Raw genomic sequence first — 12,744 nt, 5'->3', positions numbered from 1 at the left:
CACAAGGCACTGGAGAGGAGAAAACAATGACAAGCATTAAGGGCACGTGGCGACACACTGCAAAGAAACATGGGGGCAATTAAGTGCCCACCTCTGGAAAGGTAGGAACGCTTCACTGCCTGGGTACCACTCACGCTGTGCCAGCCCTGCCAGTAACTGGCAATTAGCTCAGATCTGGCGTGGCCTGGAAGGTATCTCTAGGATAGAAGATGATGATCAGGGGTCCGACGTTGCTCCTGAACCACTGCAGGCAGTCTCCAGCCTTGCTCCTACACCCTGCCAGAGAACCGTTTGGGGGAAGGGGAAGCAAAACCAAGCATGTTTTGCTCTCTCAAGACAGCAAGTTCTTTAGAAAATTGAGGTTTGTAGATAGGCCAGCCTGTTCTATTCTTAAAACTTCAATGTTACTACAGTTTGAATTTCAGACAACCGTACCACAAAACAAACAGCCTTCCCAGCCGCAGACAGACCTAGGAGCAAATGTTAACAAGTTACCAGAGCGAGTGGCAGCGTGTGCGGCGCTGAACCATCACTAACCTAGCCCCGAAAAGCCGAAGGGAAAAGCTTTGCCACTCTTCCTGCACGCAGGTACTACGGCATCCAGGCAGCTCGTTTTCCCTGCCAGAGATATCATCCGGCAGCATCTCACCGTGCCTTCCGACAGCCGTGGTGCTGCAGACCAAGCGTGGCACCGCTGGGCTCTCCAGGAGCAAGCGCAGGGCTTTCACACAAGCCCCGTGCACCAGCTGGATCGCTGTGCGAGCCCCAGGCCACGTGTGGCACCCGGAGCGGTGCCCACGGCGCGCACGTTTCACGGTGCAGCAGGAGGAAGCCACCACAGCAGCAGGCGAGCACACAAAGCGAGCAGTGTGTCGCATTTGACCTAAGCTGCCAAGTACACCCCACGGATGGTTTTCATTACAGCTGGCAGTTGAGGCTCCTGTTCTGGGTGGCCATCTCCATCTACAGGGATTCGGTTTCTACTCTTTCGCCCGTCAGAAGGAACAGCCGAGCAGATCCTTAGACCTTCAGCTTTCAGGTGAAACGAGAACTGGCCTAGGGGTTTTCTAGAAGACTCCCACCAGCTGATACAGCATTGTGTCAGTAAAATGTCTACCCACACGGCTGCACACCACACAAGGTACCAAACGCAGCAAGCACTGACTGTAGCTACCCTCGACTTGGCAGACAAGGGCAACCCCAACCATAAGTCTGAGGAGGAACCGTCACTCAACCTGTCTCCTGGAATGCGGGATATGCGCTGGCGAGGGAGAGCACGAATTGAACAGCCATGCTACACAAACAGCAGTTACCGGCCTATCCCGTGGTATCAGAGGAGACCTGACAAACACCAGCAGAGCTGTAGCTGTTCCACAACAACACATTTTTCACTGTTAGCACAGTGTAACCTGGATATACAGAGGCAAGGAGGGCCAGCCATTCTCTATGGCTCAAAGTGAGCTTATTTTCACACTATGCTATCTTCATAGGTGTCCTGCTTTCCCCAGGAGCCAAGGGCAGCATGAGGCCTATATGTGACTGCCAGATGCTGGCAGGAGTGTGGGGCAAACACCTTTCAGATAATGTGATCTTAACCACATGCCACAGCTAGGAAGCTTTCTATGAAACAACTGTTGCCACATACCGCTGCAAGCAATGTTACCTTCCCAAGGTAACATCCGTTGGCCTCCATCCAACAGGACTGCGGATTACTGGGCAGGCATCACATGTACCGAGGGGCCCAAGCTGCCGGGACAGCCAAGACTACGAAGTTATACGATGGCTAGACCAGTTCCACCACCGACACACCCACAGCCAGCTGCAGGACGGATACCAGCAGTATCTATGTAGTCCAAGGCAGAACTTCGCCAGGCACACACCACCGGCCCAAGGGAAGAGCACCACTTTGGAACGAACACCCACGCAGCGCTGCGGGCACACGATGCTTCCGCAAAGGACGAAGTGGAGAGCACAGTCCATGCAAGCAGTGGCGTAAGTAAAGTGTATCTGAGATTTTTGATCCTGTATCTGAGCAGAGACGTTGAATGAAGTGCTATAAAAGGTAAGTGTCCTTTGGTATAGGCAAGTGAAAAATTGCTGGTTTGAGTTCTCTTACAAAACATAGGCCACTAGGCAGTCCCCGTTCATACAGGCCCTGTGTGCAACAGCGTTGACCTTGCCCTGAGGAAGTTCTACGCACGTGCTCTGACAGCTTATGAACTATGGCTGTGAAGCACACAAACAGGCCACAGCTGTGCCCTTTAAAGACTTCATGTCTTTTAATAAGACAAAGCCTTCACAGCAAATAGGAAGTGGCTCAAGTCCGCCCAAGATGCCAAATCTAGAGAGACGGCAGCAGATGCAAAAGCTACGTAACTTTTCCTGGAAATCCTTTAGAGCCTAGGATCCCTTCAGTGGCAACGTCATCCGGAAGCTTGCCCAAAGACTGCACTGCCTGTTTGTGAGAACATCGGTTGAGTGCTTTGCAACAAACACAGCCAGCATGCCTCAACCTAATTGCTGCCTGAGAAGCAACAGCTTGTTGTTATGTCTCCAGCAGAAAGAGATGAAATCCCACTCCCTGTTCCGATGATGGGCTCAAAGCACAGCTCAAGCAGGAGACAAGTGCTGCAGATACCTAGACAGAGCACACGACACCGGTTAGCTGACAACGGGACCTACCATTAGGTCCTTTGAATTTTAATGTAAAGTTGAGCTGAAAGCCATGCTGCTGGCAGTACTTTTTACAGCATCATTTCAGCAAGAACCTCACAAACCCCACCTCAGAGGCATTCTGCATTTCACCACAGCATACACCGGAACTCTGGGTCATCTACCAAAAGGCAATATCAATATAAGTTGTTCCTCAAAGGTTTCCAGGTCATCCAAAGCAGGGTATCAAAATAAGGAAGAGACTGGTTCCCACGCAAAAGTAAGGCGGAGATGACCTCTCTGGATCCAGTGCCATCTCAGAAGCACAGAAAAAGCACAAGATGGGGCAGGCTGGATACAAGGGTAGGACCACAGAGCCAGAAGACCAAGTAATTCTTTCCTCAAGAGTACTTTTCGGCATAAGAACTAATTGGAGAAAGCGAGCCCCCCCTTCCTTGAATCCAAGAAACACTCCAGACAGCTAATTCCCGCTTCAGTCTTCAAATGCCACCTCTACCCTGGACAAAGGAAAATCACTTAGCTGCACAGCATGAGGCCATGCAGCTATTGCCACCACAGCTCACACAATACCAAGCTCTCGCGCTGTACTTCTGTCCCAGAGCCCCAGGCGGGAATCTTCTACCGCATCTGCCAGCATTACAGGAAGACGACACACAAAAAGCACTCTGTGTAACCAGAAACAGCTTGAACACGCATATGAAGACCGTCCTGAAAAGGTATTCTGCCCTCTTAGCCTAACCCACTGACCTTCTCAAAGAGGACAAGCCCTCAGATGCCGAGCAAGCTTACCGAGTGCAAGCCAGGGAGCAAAGCACCAAGCCAGAACCCACCCTGGAAAGAGAAGTGAACCTGTTCTCCTCAACGCACCGCCTGCTTGGGCAGCAAGGGAAAGCTTCCCACAGGGAGCCAACCAACGGCTGCTTCAGCAGAGGAGCAGAGGCAAGGCCGGCGAGTGTCTCGCCAAGGGTCAGGCAAGGTAGTGCTCCCCCTGCATCAGCAGACGCTGGGCTGCTGTCAGGACCTGCCTCCCCAGCTCAGCGTGCATCACTCCCCAGGGACAGGAAGGAGGTGAAAGAAGAATCAGGTCACAGACCTCTATTCCTCCACACGGCAGAGAATTCAGCCAGGCATCACGTGTCTGAAGGCTGCACAGGTAGCAGGTAACAGCGAGCCCTTGCCCATTAGTCCACCATGCAGGACCCGCATAGGGGTCAATGTAAGCAGGTCTGTGCTTCGAGCCTCCTCTTGTCCCCAGCTGGAGCCAGCTCCCTCTGACACCGCGGCTGCTGCTCGGGCAACCGCCAGCACCCAGATCCAGAATCAGTTCTGCAGCTCCAGGAGCAGACCCTGACTTCACCCCCTACTGCCGAAGAGCACTGAATCAGCACGAGTGGGTACTGCATGCCCCGCAAGGAAGGTGAATCGATGCCACCGAACTGCTTGGATCAAAGGCAAGGCACCACAAAATGTAATTGTGTAGGTATGTTTTGAACAGGCCTCACCGGCTGCATCTGACCTCATGCAGAAAGCCCGGATGCCCAATTACTGGTAAGTGGAACAGACATCTCTGCACTTCAGACATTCGTGACTCACTGGGAGGCTTGGTTTTGCCACAGCTCCCCTGCTCTCCCTCCTCCCTCTCCAATTATTAATGCTCCAAGTTTAAAAGACTTGTTGCATTACGCTAATAGGCCAGTTGGGTACAAGATGTACACTGAAGGACTGAAGCAACAAATCCAGATTTGCTTGTTAAGATGTTAATGCCTCAGAGCGACACGGGAACCAGGAGCTAACAGGGGGAAAAAAAATCCAGCTGCCACATAGCCAAAAAAGTCTGTCCTCTTTTGAGGTGCTCATTCCCTCTTCCACCACGTCATTTGTCTTCAGCAGTCAGGGGCTCATTCATTAGCTCTATGTGAATGATGATCTGTGTATGAATCACACTGTTCGCTAATGATTCACGCAGTTGTAAAAGAGGGTATCAGGCTGCCGAGCCACCAAAGGCTATAAAACACTTACCAGAGTTCTTGTCTGACACGTAACCCATTCTCCCAGATCAGGTCATTTTCTGCCACTTGCTAGCGTGTACTCTCAAAACAGCACTTCCTAATTGTGGCTGTAATTCAGAAGGAGCAGGTAGAGCAGGCAGACGAGAAAGCCCAGGAAATGTTTTACAACAATTAGACGCGGGCAGCCGGCAGGATGTCAACAACCCTTTGGACATTCCACCCCGCCTGGCAGAGGGAGAGGGCAGCTTTCTCAGCCCACCCACCCTCCACACCACCGAAACAGAAGCTCCCAAGAGATGTCTGAGACGAGGCCTGATCAGCCCCGCTCACACAGCAGTGGAACGTGGATTTTAACCCCAGCACTGGAGACTGGCAGCCTGAAGAGACTCCAGCAGTCAAAGCGGGGACACAGCATGTGAGCAGCCGCAGTACACCCTGCGTGACTACCTGCCACAAGCCCTCGGGTACCACTTCTGCCCCAGACTAGTCCAGCCTCTCCACAAACGCCCCCTCCTTCTCCTCACAATACCAGAAGCAAAAGACAGTATTAATATGACAGCCTCTGCCTCTAACAGAACCGTGACCTCCTTTAGAATCTACTCTTAAGAAAGCGGGCTGAGAAAGCACTACTTCGAGGCAGCAATTCGGCTTCGGTAGGAACTTACATCTTAACCTCCTCTTCCCTGAACACTCCACACTGATGACGGATCATACAGCCAAAGCAGAAAATTCACCTTCAGTAAGGCTAACTGCCACGTGCCACCCCACAGACACTGCTCTTCCAGTCCTTGCCACGCTCACCTGCCTCACCTTGCCCACAGAGCGAAAGACAGCCCGTCACCCCAGGGCTGGCCCAGCCCACCTTCCAGCCGAAGCAAAGGCTTATCGCAAAGGTGGGTCCACTGGAGACATCAGCTTGCGGCGGAGAGATCCTCGAGGCTCTCCCACGACACGTCAGCACTGTCACCTGATTAACGCAGCACAGGTTGGAAAGCCAGGCGGTACCTCGCCACAGCACTGCCCTTCACAGATCGGCCAGCTCACCCAGGCCCGGTCCAAGGTCTCCATCATACTCCACATCCTAAGGTCAAAGCTTCGGCTCTGCAGAAACAGATCCTATGTCGAAGGTTAAACTGCTTCCCAGAGCCCAGACCCGAGGCACAGCCACAACAACAAACGGATCCCGACTGGGAAGGCAGGGAAAGAGATCTGCTGCCTGTCTGGGAGCAGGGGAGGGAGCCTCTGAACCGACACTTCTCTGGCAACGTGGCCAGAAACCAGCCACGGCAATGCAAGACCACACCAAATCCTCCTCCTGATGTCTGACATCACTGAAATACAAGATAGTGATACTGGTGCTTGCCTGGACATGGTGGTATTGCTACACTCACGTAAGACACCGTACAGTACACCACTATATATGGTGCAGGAGAGGAATTCACACCGGAGTTCAGACTCAACTATTCCAGCACGTTCAACAGTTATTCCAGCACAGCTGCAACGTCAGCGCCACGAAGCTGTGCAGCACCTGCTATCAGCAGCAGGAGCCATTCACAGCCAAGTGCTGCAGATGCTCCCAGGAGTGACCGAGTATTTGCCCTGCCTTACTCAGGAGAGAAACACGGCTCGCCGACGCAGCACAACATAGCCCCGACATCACCAGCTTCCCAGCACATTGTTCAAAAGAAACCAGGAGCAAGGCAAACCCGTACAGGACTTCTACTTGTAACTAACGCAGTTATTCCCTACAAGCAGCGTTCACAGCTGCCGTGTTAACTCACGAGAGGTGGGCTCTCAGGTCGCTTTGGAAAGGCCCACCACATGCCAAGACTACATCTTGTTCTCTAGAACCACCAGGTTGTCCACACGGGTCTCAGCCTTGCCAACTCGCCTGCTCACAACAGCGGCAGCACCCCAAGGTGCGGAGATGCGCAGCCTACCACCCGCCTTCACCCCAAGCAGCCTCCCGTCCCTGTCGCACGAGGCTGGGAAACAGCAGCAGCTTGAGGCTAACTCCAAAGCTGGGCCCTTCCACCAGGACCAGCAAGGCTCCAGGGAGACTGCAGGAGAACCCAGCTGCAAATGATGCCTTCTGCAACACAAGCTGGGCCAACCGTTTACATCTAATTGACAGGTCAGCTTCTCCACGCTCCAGCAGAACTACTGTATGCTTCACTTTGCAGGAATTCCCACACATTTTCAGGCCTCTGTCCTTCCTGGTGACCTTCTATTTGCCTCATGTTTGGTTTCTCCCATACAGCAGGTGGAAGTCTCAACTGGGCACAATCCAAACCCTAGCAGGAACCTGCATCACTTTGCCTTCCCATGGCTCTGGAGACACCAAGACTTCACCTTCTCTTGCCGTTTCTCCATTCTCCTGCCTGGATACATCTCTTCCAGTTACAACCAGAGGAAGTTACTTGTTTGGACTTCGTTTTTGCACTTGCTCAGCAGCCCACATGTGCCCTGTTCCCTACCCTCCAAATACGTGATTTGGAAAAATGTTCATCCACACTGTTTGTCAGCCTCAGTTGTGCTTGCAGACAGACACCATCCTCTTTGCCTCCTCTTTCCCTGTTTCAGTAAAACAACTCGTAAGGGCTACTGCTCCGAACAGAATCTAGCCCTGCCTTTAAATTCCAGGCAGGAGAGATGTCTCAACGGAGCAGGCTCCTGAAGGCTTTACCACTACAACGCAGGTCCACATCCTGCATCAGCACCCGCTGCACTCTCACTGAGGGTCAGGGAGCCCACCTGCCCTGCAGAGGTGCGAGTAAACCGCTTCTGAGCAGAGCTGTCTGCAGGAAAAACTTTTCCAAACACATTTCAGATGTGACCTCTCAGGCCTAAGCTTGCAAGGAGACTGCCAGTTGTTGCCGATATCTGATTTTGCCAAGCATTCACAGCTTAGATTAGCAGAAAAAACACCCGACCAGAGCTCTGCTAACTATTCAACACTGCAAAGACCAAAGGAACAAAGAGTGATTGTCAGTGTAACACTGACACTGGAAAACTGAGTGAAGCAACAGCAGAAAAGCCTCGAGAGAGGCTCAGGGGAAAACACAGTGGTTAGTACTGCTTCCACTCGAGCTGCTGCAACACCCACAGGCAAAGGCACGGCTGCAGCTTCTGGGGGGCACAGGCTTGCACCAAGACTCCGTTTCACAACAGCTAACTGTGGACCGAACACAGAATCTCTTTGCAGGGCAGCAGCAGAGATGCCTGACAAAAGTCTGTGCACTCCAAGCTACCAGGGATGAGTGACAAGGCCAGACTGCTCACAAGGGCGTAACTTGCTCATCACCAGCCTTTTACCCTCCTCTTCCTCTGGCCAGAAAGGTTAATTGCCTGCAGAGCAGAACTCGGGCCCCCTTTGCTCTCTTTCATACACACCCCGCAGATACCAGCTGCTCCCCCTGCCCTCCTCACCACATCAGACTGATCAGCTCACTAGCTTTGTACAGTATCAGACAGTTTGCAGATCGACTGTGGACGAGCTAGGACGCGATAACAGACACTTCTGGTTCAGGAAGCAAGATACAGACAACAGCTCCTTCTACTCCCTGCCAGTGGAGGCAGGGTTTGGGGGTTTTAAAAATTATTTTTAAATTGCTTTGGCTTGCCAGGTTCTTGCTATCCAGAGAGCAGTGAGAGCGAGCTCTCCTAAGCGAGGCAGGAAACACAGCATAGGACATTCTCGCTAGGATATTACCTGAAAGTTTGAGAAGCAGCCTTCCCCTCGCTGGCCTCTAGCCGATCAGCTTCTGGTAAAGCTGAAGCTCTAATTTTCTCCCTTGGCTTTCTGGCCAAACACTGCCACTTCCCTCATCTATCCCAGACACGATAAAAGCATTTCCTTGCTCTTACGCTCACTTCACATTCTGATAGCATTTTTGATATCACTCTGCAGACTTCATCGCTGGGTAACAGCGGAGGTGCCCCAACCGCCACACGCGAATCGAACACCGAGCTCCAGCTTCCTGCATTTCCCATCTCTTTGATCCACTGCAGGAACAACCAGCACATGAAACTGGGACACTGCTGCTGGGTCACTATTAGGAGTGCATGAGTAAGGGAAGGTGGAGACGCCAAGGAGGCCCTGGCCCTTCACATCACCCAGTTTAAAGGCTTTGCCCCCTAACCCACCCCAGAACAGGTCTTCCTACTTCGCAGGAAGAGGAAGCGACTCTCCCAAAGGCCGGAAAAGCCTGTTTCACCGCCTCACGCCTCTCGAGCCGGGGAGCCTAACAACGCTTCTGGTGACAAAAGCTGCAGCATCTCTTCCCCTTGCTGGACCCAGGCAGACTAGGATAATTTTAGCTAGGAGTCCTTGGAAGCACGACGTGCATTTACACATAACCAGCATAACCTTGCTTATAGCAGGATTGCTAGCATCAGCAGCCTTCGTCAGGTGGCGGTTTAGCAGCTAGCACACATATTAAATTAAGGAACAGCAGTATCACGACATTTAGGAGATATGTGGATCCAGAGGGCTCAGCAAAACCTCCTACACCCATTTTATAGCACTTGCGGCCTCTTTACCACGAAGCAGAGATGTGCCAGGGAGCACTGATGGGGAAGAGGGAAGACAGCCGGGCTGTGGCCCCAGGAAGCTGCTGCCCCTAACAGCCACACGCTCCAAGCTGGCCCTTCAGCCTCAGCTCTCCCCAGAGCTCTCCAATACTTCTAATCTCCTTCTCTGCAACATTCACCTGTTCCAAACAACACAAGAGCTGCCCCTAAAGGCAGACATGCTACACATGCTACCATGTTTCAAATCACAGAGAGCCAAAGTATGCCCCAGCCCCCCTCAGCGCTGCTACAGGGACCGACGGACACCCGCAGCTCCCCAGGCCCTGTCACCTTCACGGCAGAAGTCGTTTACACGCTCCCGCGCTTGCCAGGACCTCCCTGCGAGTACAGCGCACGCTGTCAACGCTGCGCGAAGGCACCGCTCAATGATCACCTTCGGCAGCCAGAAGTTCACTCTGCTCAAAAGCCCTGGCTCCACACTCCCTTCTCCCACACACCCATCCCTTGCACAGCTACCTGACTTACAACTTACCTGAGCTGTAAGTCAGGTAAAAAAAAAAAAAACTTGGGGAGACCTGTGGCTTGGGGTCCCCTCCTGCCTGGGTTAGTTTTCAGCTGAGCGATTCCCCTGGCCTACCCGACACAGAAGAACAAGCGGCAGCGCGAAGGGAAAGCAGGAGCGGGCCCTCGGCTTACGCAGGCCGTCCGAAGGCGACCCGCCGTCCGGGCGGCCACAGCACGATGCCAGCGGTGCCCCAGCCAGACGAGCACCGGTTCAGGTGAGTGTATGGAAACTGGAGCCACAAAGGTGGCAAACGAGTCACCCTTCATTTTTATTTTATTGCGCTGTATACCGAGACACACGCTTTCTTTGCTAGCTTACAGCTCCGGAACCTGCAGTTCTTGGAATTACCCAAGCCCGAGCGGCTTCTCCCCCCACACACCGAGGCACTGCGCAGTGAGACCCCCAGAAGCAGGCACTGTACCACCTCTGCCACACGGTGGGCTGCAAGAACACCCAGCAATTTTACTTCTGGTGGGGGAAAAAAAAAAAAAAAAAAGAACTCAAAGCGTGAGGATGGTACAAGCAGGCTCTGAGACTTTAAACTTGAAACACTGTCCAAACTTTGGAAGGGCTTGCTTTCAGAGAATCACACAATGTTCGGGGTTGGAAGGGACCTCTGTGGGTCACCCAGTCCAACCCCCCTGCCAAAGCAGGGTCACCCAGAGCAGGCTGCACAGGACCTTGTCCAGGCGGGTCTGGAATATCTCCAGAGAAGGAGACTCCACAACCTCCCTGGGCAGCCTGGGCCAGTGCTCCGTCACCCTCAGAGGGAAGAAGTTCTTCCTCATGTTCAGACGGAACTTCCTGTGCTTCAGTTTGTGCCCATTACCCCTTGTCCTGTCGCTGGGCACCACCAAAAAGAGTCCGGCCCCATCCTCCTGACACCCACCCTACAGATATTTATAAGCATATATTAGGTCCCTTCTCAGCCTTCTCTTCTCCAGGCTGAACAAGCCCAGCTCCCTCAGCCTCTCCTAGTAGGAGAGATGCTCCAGTCCCCTCATCATCCTCGCAGCCCTCCGCTGGACTCTCTCCAGTAGCTCCTCATCTTCCTTGAACTGGGGAGCCCAGAACTGGACACAGCACTGCAGATAGGGCCTCACCAGGGCACTGTAGTTTTGGGGGAGCGGAGCCGAGCGCTTGCACTGGTGACAGGGGTGCGAGAGGTAAGCGGGGTGATACGGTGACCGCTGCCCTGCCCGCCACCCCCTAGCAGCAGCCGGTCCTCGGGAGGAGCCCCCCCGCCCCCCGCCCCGCTCCAGCTGGAACCCGCCGCTCCCGGTGCCACCAGCCACGGGGGGTCCCCGCTCCCCCGCTCTGTGACAGCCCGGGGTGGGGGGGGCAGCCGGGGAGCCGCGGCCCGGCCGAGGCCAGCGGGGAGCCGAGCGACAGGCGCTGCTGCCCTTCTCCCTCCCGCGGCCCGGCCGCCCCCCGGTTCCCCCCCCGAGCCCCAGCCCCGGCGGCTCCACCACGCGGGGAGACAAAAGGGCAGCGGGAAGGGGCCGGCGGGCCGGGGCCGCCACCCGCCCTCCCCTCGCCCCCGCGCCCCGGTTCCCGCTCCGGCCGGCACCCTCCCCCCCCCCGGTCCGGTTCCCGGTTCGCCGCCCCCGCCGCCCGCCCGGCCCCGCCGCTCACCCGCGGGCCGCCTCCAGGCTCTTGATGAGCTTCTTGATCTTCCAGATCTCCACGTTGCGGTCGGCAGCGCTGGGATCGTCCGCCATCTTCTCCCTCCTCCTCCTCCTCCTCCTCCTCCTCCTCCTCCTGCTGCGGCGGCGGCTGCGGCCTGCGGCGGGCCGGCGGCACAGACAGAGCGGTTAGACCCCGGCGCGGGGCGGCGCGGCCCCGCCGCCCGCCCGCCCGCCGCGCCCTCACCTCAGGCCCGGTCCCCCCCGGCGGCGCGCGGCTGGCGGCGGCGCTGACGTCGGACACCGGCTGCTCGCGCTCCCCCTCTCCGCGCTGCATGTGTTGCAATCGGCTCACATGGGGCGTGTGACATCACTTCCGGGGGACCGGGGCGGGGAGGGCGGCCTCCCGCCCCGCCCGCGCGGGAGCGAGGCGACACGCCATAGGCCGCCGGGACGACCGTTCCCGCCCACCGCTCGCCTCGCTATTGGCCGTTGCTCCGCGCGGGGCGCTGTGGGGCGCGTAGTCCGCGGTGCCCGGCGGGGCGGGACACGGCGGCGGCTCTCGCGAGAGCTGGGGCGGGGGCGCTTAAAGGGACCGCGGCGGGGCCTAGAGCTGGGGCTTGGTGGTGTTACCTTCGGTGTCCCCGCTCTCCGCAGGCCGCGGTCCCTCCCTGCCGCCCGGCGCGGAGCAGCAGCGCGGGAGGATCGCGCCCGGCTGCGGGAGATGGAGGGTCCTGTGCGCGCAGGACAGTCCCGCTCTGCCCGTCCGGCCTGGGGACGCCGCTCCGAAGGGCCCCACCGAGCCCCCCGTGCCCGCCGCCCCGCCCGGGGCACCCGCCTGGCCGCGGCACCCCCTGCTCCGGCTCGTCCCAGAAGCGGAGGCCGGCCCGGACCAGCGCTGCTGGGAGGAGCGGTGGATGCACCAGCAGGCTGTGCGGCCATGCAGCGGGACCTGGCAGGCTGGGGAGATGGGCAGAGAGGAGCCTGATGAGGTTCAACCAGGGCAAGGGCAGGGTCCTGCACCTGGGGAGGAACAACCCCAGGCACCAGTACAGGCTGGGGCGGACCTGCTGGAGTGCAGCTCTGTGGAGAGGGACCTGGGAGTGCTGGGGGACAACAGGGTGACCATGAGCCAGCAGCGTGCCCTGGCTGCCAAGAAGGCCAGTGGGATCCTGGGGTGCATTAAAAGGAGTGTGGCCAGCAGGTCGAGAGAGGTTCTCCTCCCCGTCTACACTGCACTGGTGAGGCCCCATCTGGAGTACTGTGTCCAGTTCTGGGCTCCCCAATTCAAGAAAGATGAGGAGCTACTGGAGAGAGTCCAGCGGAGGGCTGAGAGGAT

At 56.2% G+C, this 12,744-nt stretch overlaps 1 protein-coding gene across 1 annotated transcript in view; it reads right to left on the bottom strand.

Moving 5' to 3' along the window:
* Positions 1–11,502, bottom strand: part of ETF1 (eukaryotic translation termination factor 1) — a 28,362-nt gene extending 16,860 nt beyond the window's left edge. Inside the window, exon 1 of the mRNA XM_075442000.1 lies at positions 11,416–11,502. Within this exon, the coding sequence (XP_075298115.1) occupies positions 11,416–11,501 (86 nt within the window). The 5' untranslated portion in view covers position 11,502. The remainder of the gene's footprint in view (positions 1–11,415) is intronic.
* Positions 11,503–12,744: the final 1,242 nt, after the last annotated feature.

The sequence above is a fragment of the Opisthocomus hoazin genome, chromosome 23 (genome assembly GCF_030867145.1).
Source record: "Opisthocomus hoazin isolate bOpiHoa1 chromosome 23, bOpiHoa1.hap1, whole genome shotgun sequence".
NCBI lineage: Eukaryota > Metazoa > Chordata > Aves > Opisthocomiformes > Opisthocomidae > Opisthocomus > Opisthocomus hoazin.
This window is presented reverse-complemented; position numbering and strand designations above follow the sequence as displayed.